Here is a 9,830-nt window from a genome sequence, read left to right as displayed (position 1 = left end):
GAATCCCTCGACCATTTTTAACATTTAGGAACTGTTTGTAAATTATTAGGGTGGAGGATGGGCGCTGAAAATAGAGGAAGAGACCCATGTCTCTGATGTGTGTGTGTTGTCCTCCATGCTAGCATTTTGCCTGTGAGTTTTAATGTGATCACTATAAAAAGGTGCGTTATCTCTCTCACTCTTGTGTGTTTCTCTCTCTGTCAGCCACACCCTGCCGTTGCTCTCGTTGGTCTAAACAGCATCACACTAATCCTGGTGGGCGGTTTACTCTGCTGTGCTGAAACACAAGCTCCATCTACTCATACTGTATGTATTTAACCTTGGCATAGACAAGTGCTCTCAGATTTAGGCATCGTAGAAATTCATGAAAAAATGAAATATTCATCCACATTTATTAGTGAACTTACAAAGAGGAAACTGGACACAGACCACTGTTGAATGCAGGGCTCCTTTACTCATTTTGGTATTCCCATTTCCTCGTCTTCCACACATGTTTTCTTTTTAACGTTTCTGTTTTTCATCAGAAGTGATTGTTTAAGGGTTAAACCAAATGAGACAGTGTGGAAAAATGATTCTTAGTCACAGGAAATGGGATGTTTTCTTCAGGAAAATACTTTTTTATAAACACCGGTCATGTTGTATTGAGTTTGCCTTGAACAAGCAAATTGCTCAAGAATTCATGGAGGGTCATGTATGGATGCACTATAAACATACTTATGATCTGCTTATGGCCCTGTATAATTATAGGTAAAAGCGCACATAATTATTCATAATTCTTTATAACGATAATCATAACACATTATAAAGCATTTTAAAATGTGTTATAAGCAGTGTGAGAAATACTTGGTGGCAATCGCGAGGTTATGTGCTCATAAGAGTTATAACTAATGATACCGTACAATAAGCAAATTATGATTATTTTAGACATATGGACGTCATAAAAAGTGTTAAGCTTTATTTTTCCGGCAAAGTCATTTATTGTTTCAAATGTTTCAATGATATACTTCCCCTGCAATCTGCACAATATCCAGTGAGCAGTGTATTTGTTCTCTTTTTGCTGAAGGGAGGGTATCCTATATTAAATCATAATTGTATTTCACACCTCCCCATGAGGATTTATTATATCATATTAAAAGTTAAATAGGAGAATGTTATCTTTAATTCGTTGCACTTTGCGCTACCAATGGCAACATTATCATGAGTATGATAATAGTTCACTGGTATGTGATAGTATTTTGAAATACTGGGGGGAGGATTTTACAATATTTGTCAAGGGGAGTGTCCATCGAAAATAATTAATTTTAGCCCCCCTTCCCACCCCAATCATTTTACTACAGTCCCTTATTAAGACACAATAGGCAAGTTAAAGAAGTCTTCTTGGTCTTGTATAGGCATTGACATTTTATATATTAAACCAAGAACTCCAAACCTGTGGATCAGGAGCAAGAAAAATCTGAGCCGTCACAAGATGTCTGAAATGATAAGGAAAGAAATATAATAATTCTGCTATGTTTTTTATTTTCTTCTCATTCTCCCACATTTGTTCCTGAAATGATGCGTTCGGTCATCTTCTCAGACCTCTAAAACTTTATCAAAAAGAACAATCTGAGTAGGCGGTAACCTTTATCAATCATCTGTAATGAATACAACAATGAGCTGCAGCGTTGATACACAGACACAGTGTTCGGTTTTATAATGCTGTTTATTCTCACAATTGATTACATTGACAAAGTGTACAAATCGGTGAGCAGCAAACAGAAGCCGACACATCCATCTGTGGGAAAGGTGTGCGTTTGTTGTCGTTTATGTGAGTGAGCTTGACAGAGACGCCGGGAGTCCACTATTATTACCACCATCATCATCCTCCACCTCTTCCTCTTGACTCCTGTCAAACTGTTGAGACCAACAGTGGACCCCCGGCTCTCAGTACACTGTACAAGGTGAAGATATATTCCTTTATTTGCCTTTTTTTTTTTCCTGCAAAGCGGAGCTTGTTGGAGCATTGTGAGTAAACCGGGGATCGAGACAATGACACCGAGTCAAGAGACTTTACTTGCCCCAACTAATAAAATCAGTATATACCTTTATAAAATAGAATAAATAAAATAAAAAATATTTCTGTTCAGTACATACAGTCGTTCCTTCCACCGTCCGGGCATGCGAGGCTTTTCACGACTTTCCATTTTCTCGAGATCAAAATAATGCATAGATAATTGCTCAGTTAAATTCACCATAAAACGGAATTGACAACTGTGGAAATGTCCAATCACCTTTCCTTGTTTCATTATTCGCTCTGGCATTTTTTTTCTTATCTACAACAATGTATATCACTATTTAACACTTTGGCCATTTGGTGAGTTCTCAAAGAAGAAGGCATTTCATTACAAGGAAATAACTACAGACATTAAAAAGGAAAAGATAGCTTATAACAATGATTAATGCCAAATGTTATATTAAATTTGAAGTTATGTACACGCACATTTTGTCATCTCATTCACATTTCAACGTCCTCGTGACAAAAGAAGGTGATGCGGCTGAATTTTCTCACTAGAATCTCAATTACACTCCTGGTTCCCTCCACTAGCGGTGAACTGGTTCAACAGCTCGGCACAAGACGCGGAGGCAACGAGGCTCTGCAGTAAACATGGCCGCTCGCTGAGCCTCCTTTAGATACCACTTGAGGGCTGCATACACCACGTCATGCTAAAAGACTCAGGCTAAAGCTACATTTAGCAGCAAAAACACTTCTCAGCAGTTGATGATCCGTTTAGACATGGAAATATAGAAACTGTGTTCTTGTGTTGCAGCGTACAGCCAGTTAGTCCGAGTATTAGTACGTTTAGTGTTATTTCATTTTAACATAGCCCTGTTTGGCTGCTTAGCTTACATACTTGGGACATCCGGGACAGAGGTTCAGGCTTTCAGGAAGCTGGACTAACCGTGTGTTTGGTGCTCTTTGCTGGGTGTAGACTTCCTCAAATCCAGTAAAGAGCAGAACAGAGATGCTCACATCAACTCTGATAAAGGTTATGCTTTTTCTCTTACGTAACCTGTAAACCCATAAAATATAGTTAACTGGCTACAGTAAGCTATTTAGCCTGACATGCTAACAATTGCAGCTTACATTATAGCTTTTTCCCCTCACACGCTGCTTCACCACGTGGAGCAGCCCTAAAGCTTGACAGACTGGAGACGCACACCTTGCTCCCTCAACAGTCGCTGTTCGGTTCAGAGGTTTTAGCTAACGAACAGTTGTACTAGCTAGGTAGTCATCTTCTGCCTTACATCCAGAGTTAAAAAATATGTTTCTGATGTTTCTGAGTAATAAACGTCATAGACTTCATTAGTTATTACCGTACATCCAAGCTTGTCAGATATGCGATAATGAGGAGCTAGCAGTGTTGAATTGAGATGTGTGAGAGGAAAAACTACAGAAAACAGACCAAAGGTGATCTAGTGGCACTGATGATAACAGTGGTGCAGTAAGGAGGCAATGAAAAACAACAACAACTGAGAATTCAAGTGAACAGAACCCTGGACACACATAGATAACAGCCCGGGAGAGTCCTGTTGGTTTGAGTCAACACGTCTCTCTGTTTGGCTGTCCTCTCCAAAAAAAACAGCCGAATCCGGAGGTGAAACCCGTCTGTTCTCCTTCTCACCTCCGCAGGTACAAAAACACATTCCTCCATTTGTCTTCTACGAATGATTCCTCCAGCCTTTCTCCTGTTTTTATAAGTGGACATGAAGTCTCTGAGGACTGATGCAGAGGTGGGATTTAAAGGAATAGTCGGTTCATCCCTATCTCCTTCTCCATTATGGCTATCGTCTGTCGTTTTCCCGAAGGCTTAACGAAAGAACAAAAAACAACAAGCAAACAGGAAGTGTATGAGGGATGTTTCGGGTGAAAGGTCACCGCTCGTTTAGACCCTCCACGCCGACGTTCTCACCCTCCTGTAAGCAGCAGCAGTGTATCGATATTGTCTAGAATGGTTCACTTTGATACAAAAAGTTCATGCAGGATCAGGTTAGTGTGTGTAGACTGATGACCCAATATTTTTAGTCAGAAGCAGCTTCCTTCTTTCACTCATTACGCGCCGATTTGAAAATCAGACGCGATGGCTTTCACGATTCTGTCCTTCCATTTCACTTGACGTTACGGTCCACAGGGGACAATGAGAAAGGGGGGGGGGGGCACTACAGACTAACAGGACAACCAGGTGAGTGACATGGGGGGGTGTGGCCAGGTGTGCAAGGTCATGCTGGCAGCACAGACACAAATACAATTAGAGCACGGAGAGATCAGCAGTTTGGGCAGCAATGAGCTCGCGCTGTGCCGGAAGGAGCACTTCCTACTTCCTCTTCAGGTTTTGCTCTCTTCTCCTCACTCCTTCTCTGTGCTGAGGGGGGATGAGAGTCACTTCTATGTACACGATCACCACATCGGGTGTTTCTCTGTGGTGGTTCCTTCTCGATGTGGGATTAGAGTCTTTATGTATGTCATATTTTGCGGAAACAAATTTGAATTCCGCCCCAAGAGCCGATAAACTCTTGAGGCCAAATTCCAATTTTAGTTCAGAGAAGCGAACTAAAATGTGTTTCCCCAAAACCCCTGGGGATTCGCTGTGTTTCCAAGGTTACTGGGGTCTGCGGTGACGACGGGTTTTTTTGGAGGCGATGCGACTAGTTACTATGGCGACTGGGGGTTGCGGCGGGGGTCGGTTGCGCGGGTTACTGCGGCAACTCGGTGACGGGTCTCTTCTGTTTGAGGGTGTCGATGAGGGACAGGACGCCTCTCTTCACGCTGGTCGATACCCGACGGGACACCGAGTCACCGGGGGGCAACGAGCCGCAGGCCTTCTGGGAAGGGGGTCGAGCCACCAAACACTTCTGATACCGCAGCTGAGAGAGAGAGAGAGAGAGGGAGACGTATTGTAAATAAAAGAGTTACAAGCTGCTGAGTGTTCGACTGTGGATGTGTCTGTGGGAGAGACTGGTGCAGGCTGCTAGCTGTGATCAATAGTAATGACTGGTGATTCCTGTCACCGTGAATCAGTTTTAGTGTGTGGGTGGTGTGTGTGTGTGTGTGTGTGTGTGTGTGTGTGTGTGCGTCCATATATCCATAGTCGTGATGTGTGATCAATAGCCCAGCCAGCAGTCGACTAATCTTGTGACTCACCCACAGCAGAGAGGGCAGAGGGAGAAGAGTTATCTCCACTAATGGGTTGCATTACAGCAGAAACACCGCATTCTGGGTTGTGATTATGGACGTTATAATGATAAATTAAAAAATACTGTGAAAGGTTTTTCACAGTTTGTTACATTAAATCAATGTACATGTTTCCTCTTTAAAACGTCTCCTGTAAAGCAGTAAACAATGTGTAGCATAATCCAAATCTATACTAGAAAACTTTCCTCTTTCAGAGACGACTGATGCTGATTTCAGACTATATTTTAACTTCGGGCGGCTTGAATGCATGTTTTACGCCAACAGTGTTTTGACAGAGGGCCCCATTACAACCTGAATAGAGCATATGGATCGGACAGTGACACAACCATCTGTCAAGGCTGAATAACCCAGCTCTAACACGAGCAAGAGAGGCTCAAAATGCCGTCCCGAAATACAGCCTCACTCCAAGTGACTCACCATACAAGCCGCCTGCACAGCCTCCGACACATGCCCTGCGTTGGGCTCACACCAGAAGATGTGACAGTCGAAGCGATGGCCGCCGGCATCCATGACGAAGGCGAACGTGTGCACGTTCCGCCCGACGCCCATGAAAGATAAGAATCGAACGCGACACTCCACCAGCACTTCCTCTCCGGCCTGGTCAGAAACATACCAGTAGGTGATTAATCAGAGAGTCATAGACATGCAGATTGTGATTTTACTGGAGAGGCAGCATAAAAACACATTATGAAGGGAATTTACAACCTTTGTTCTGCACTCAGAGGCATGCATATAGTTCCACATGTTCATACAGGGGAGCCACCCAGTAAAACTTTAGCCTTCTAATAAAGAGGTCCACTGGAGCAGATGGGCTTTATGTGCCTTGATGTTAGAGCTAAATTATTTAAATTTCAAAAAGGCATTTTATGTCATCTGCACGGTCGAACACTGTTAAAACTTCACATTTGTCCCATTGCTCTGGGTGGCTGCTGGCTGCCTTTCATGGTTGACAATGTCAGTAAGGTCTGACAATGAAAAGCCAGAGTGACGCGCCTTCCACCATTTTCTGTTGTTTTACATGTTAGAATCAACAGTGAAGTGCGAGCAGCGGACACACTTTAAAAGTGTGGTGACTGCTGAAGGAAATAAATGGCAGACTCAGCGATATGTTCTGCACAAGACATAACAAAGCGGTAGGTAGCTGAAGTAAATCGCTCAAAGATGACCAACATTCATGAGTTTAGTCTGTAGGAAGTAACAGTAGGTTCTCTAAACAGACAACCGAACCAACAGGCGTTTGGATGCTCCGCCATCTTCTGTCCCACTGCCATAGAGTGCAAGAATGTATAGAAACTTGGTGGTTGTTTTCCTATAATGCCTCTCCCACATTTTGTCCAGAAGGCAACCCCTGGTTCCAAAAAGTGAAGCCAATGTGGAGGTGCTCAAACTTGCATTCTCTCTACTGGCCATCAGGGGGCGACTCCTCTGATTGTATAGAAGTCTATGAGAAAATGTCTCTACTTCTCACTTGATTTATTACCTCAGTAAACATTGTAAACACGTGTTTATGGTCTCAATCTCTAGTTTCAAGTCTTCTTCAATACAGCATGATGTTCATTTAGTAACTTATGGTCCATTTAGAGTCAAATAGACCATAAAGCGGGGTGCTTACTTTGTGAGTGACCGGGTGCTACCAGAGCTGTATACAGCGTCTGTACGTCACTATAGATATGGTCACTTCTGTTCACTGGTTACAAAAATCCAAGATGGCAACGGCCAAAATGCTGAAGTCGAGGCTTTAAAACGGCAGTCCATAAACCAATGGGTGACGTCACCATGGACTACGTTCACTTCTTCTAAACAGCCTACGGTTCTTTCTTGTGTATGAAGTTTGATTTATCATATTTTATCTTGTCCATACAGAAAACTGAGAAGAACAGAGTGAAGAAAACCAGTGAAAGTCGTGGGGTTGTAGTTCAGCTCCGGCAGATGTGCGTCTTACCTCGTCTTTGCTGATGGTGACAGTAGCATCTGCCACGTTGAGGGCCACAGGGGTCCAGTCCTCTCTGTTGGACGAGCCAATCAGACTGTCTATAGCTCCGTTCAGGATGTCCATTCCTGGAGCAGAGCATGTTAAAAAAAAACAAAAAACAGAAACATTAAAATCATACCTAAAGTTAGACTGCATCTCATCACAGCTCCAGGTGTGTGTGTGCGCTCGAGTGTTGGACTAACCTATTGGTCTGGCCACAGGCAGCATCCCGAGGTAGAGCACCTGAAACTTCTGAACCAACTCCGTCTTTGGTGTGGGGAACTCTGCTGGGGAGAAGCCACGCACACGTTCAAGAGGGGCATTTTCAATTCCATGTCAACAAGCAACAATGCCCACCTACAGAGGGAGTCCACACGCAGCCTGCAGAGTAGATATCTGGATACTGACCACCTTCTGGGTGGCTTCCATTGTATCTAAATGTCACGGCTTTCCTCGATGCACTGTGGAGGGTTTTAACGAAGCGGAAGGATGTGATGTGGAGTCATTCTGGTCCTCGGGTTTGTTTGGTTTAACAGATGCAGAACTACCGGCTCTACTATCATGACACTTGGTGGAAGTGTGTAGCATTGGTCAAGGAAGAACATATTACATTTTGGAGCGGATGATGATCACTTGGGCGTTTTCATTAACACTGCGAAAAAAGGGGCGTGGCCTCGGCAGAGGTCAGCGCTCTCAGGGTGGCCTTCTAGTCACTGGATGTTTCCAGTTTATAATAGAAGCCTGCTTTGGATTAGCTGCACCTCCAGTTCGTCGGTGTTGGAAAAAGTTCTTTCTGAGTTCATTTCAAGCAGAGGCACCGCAGCAGCATGATTTGACGAGCTGTCAGCGACAGGCCGGACGGTCAGCCTGCCTGCGTCCCATCCGATCACGAGCGTATATATACTGTAAAGGACACGGTGCGGCACAGCCAATCATTCTTCTCCCCAGCGACGGGAGAGAAAATGGTGAGCGATGATAGAAAAGACACGTTGTCATTATTTTAGGACTGAAATTGAGAACCAGTCTCGCTCCAAAGAAATGCAGCATGAGTCTGCGTTTTAGCCGACTAAGAAATCTTGTTTTACTGTCACCAACATCTCCTGGCAGGCTACCTCTCCCATCTGTCTGACTAATAAAAACTTGAGGAGCTCCCTCCACATCGCTGTAAAGTTGAGATAATTGAACACTGTCACATGCTGGTGCACTGGACCCCTAAATCTGTTAACGGCCAACAACTGTTCCATGTAGCGTGTGGAGTTTGTTGACCACTGGCAGAGCTAGAGCGATGTTTTTTACGAGTGGGTCAGCGTTATATTTCACGCCGTCCTACTGATCGATAGCTGGCAGTGATAACGCACAGAGAGGAGGAGCAGTGAGCCGAAGCAGAGAAACAAGAAGACCGCATGCCAGTAAATATGGATGTATATAATGCAGTGTTTAAAAACTGTACTAATATCTGCAAGTATTTTATGAGGAATGAATTGCATTTGTCAGGCTTCAAGGACACTAAGATCATATGTGATTAACAGATAATTGCATAATGAACCCGCTCACTGCGGCACACATGAAACCTTTACGACGTGAGATATAAATCCCCCCCTTCCCTCTCACATCCTCCCAAGCTAGCTAGCCCGACCACATCAAGACAGGATGGGAGTGGCAAAGTAGTAAAGCCTGCCCTCTTGCTTGATTTGATTGGCTGCCTGGGCCAAGTGTGACATTGACGAGTGGTCCATATGAGAATACTTCAAACGTTTATGCGCATCTAAACACCGTCAGGCACCATAGGAAAACAATGGTTTTGCGAGGGACACAGTTTTAGCGCCGTGTTTACATAACAGTGTGTTTTGGTGAGTAACACCGAATGTCAACTTTGTTTGTTTACAAGAAAACTTCACACTTTAATCTTTAATTCACTCGCAGTGATGGTTGGATGTCTTTGAGAAAACATCTTTGAAAAAATATTAAAATGTAATTATTCATGAATCAACTTTGCTTGTGTTCAGAACTCTTCGTGACATTGCGCAGCATTAGCAGAGGACATTGCGGTGGTATTTGAGACTTTCTGCTCTTACAAATAGCCAGTTTAAATGCATGCAGTGTGCCCAAGAAGTGACGACTGTCTATTGATGCAAGTCAGTTGTCACAATCCCTATCTCTCTCTCACACACACACAGACACACACACACACACACACACACACGCTGAGAGTATGTGTGAGGCCTACCTTGTAAAGGGAGATCTAGTCCGGCCTGCATCCTGTCATGGAGAGAGCCCGCCATCGCTTTGGCATTCTTTCGCTCTGTCATTATCTGGATGGAGAGACGGGCAGATACAGAAGTGTGAGGAAACGGTGTGTAACAACGGACGCACAATCAGAATACCGTGGCAGAGACACGGGGGAGGAGGTTGAGGAGATGAGGAGAAACATATGTGACAGTGAAAGGGGATGAAAAAAATTAAAAAAGATGAAAGAGCTCAGGAAAAACCTCGAGCAGTTTCACCCCTGATACTGTCATGTTGTCTACTCATTCCAACTGGGGAGCACGTGCACACGTGCACACACACACACACACACTCTCACACACACACACACACACACACACACACACACACACACACACACAC

The 9,830-nt window shown here is 43.9% G+C and overlaps 1 protein-coding gene across 11 annotated transcripts in view; it reads right to left on the bottom strand.

The window, feature by feature from the left end:
* Positions 1-1,683: 1,683 nt before the first annotated feature.
* apbb2b (amyloid beta (A4) precursor protein-binding, family B, member 2b) overlaps positions 1,684-9,830 on the bottom strand; it is a 46,607-nt gene continuing 38,460 nt past the window's right edge. For 5 of the 11 annotated variants that reach the window (XM_031876286.1, XM_031876290.1, XM_031876296.1 and 2 more), the window contains 5 exons: positions 9,430-9,514; positions 7,406-7,489; positions 7,173-7,300; positions 5,648-5,827; positions 1,684-4,902 (listed from right to left, as the gene is read on the bottom strand). In XM_031876286.1, the coding sequence (XP_031732146.1) occupies positions 4,732-4,902; positions 5,648-5,827; positions 7,173-7,300; positions 7,406-7,489; positions 9,430-9,514 (648 nt within the window). In that variant the 3' untranslated portion in view covers positions 1,684-4,731. The remainder of the gene's footprint in view (positions 4,903-5,647; positions 5,828-7,172; positions 7,301-7,405; positions 7,490-9,429; positions 9,515-9,830) is intronic. The other 6 variants (XM_031876293.1, XM_031876291.1, XM_031876297.1 and 3 more) reach the window with 3 other exon arrangements.

This window comes from Anarrhichthys ocellatus, unplaced genomic scaffold (genome assembly GCF_004355925.1).
Source record: "Anarrhichthys ocellatus isolate YVR2014 unplaced genomic scaffold, GSC_Weel_1.0 scaffold107, whole genome shotgun sequence".
In the NCBI taxonomy this organism is placed as follows: domain Eukaryota; kingdom Metazoa; phylum Chordata; class Actinopteri; order Perciformes; family Anarhichadidae; genus Anarrhichthys; species Anarrhichthys ocellatus.
The sequence above is the reverse complement of the archived record's forward strand: the minus strand, read 5'-3'. Positions and strand labels throughout refer to the sequence as shown.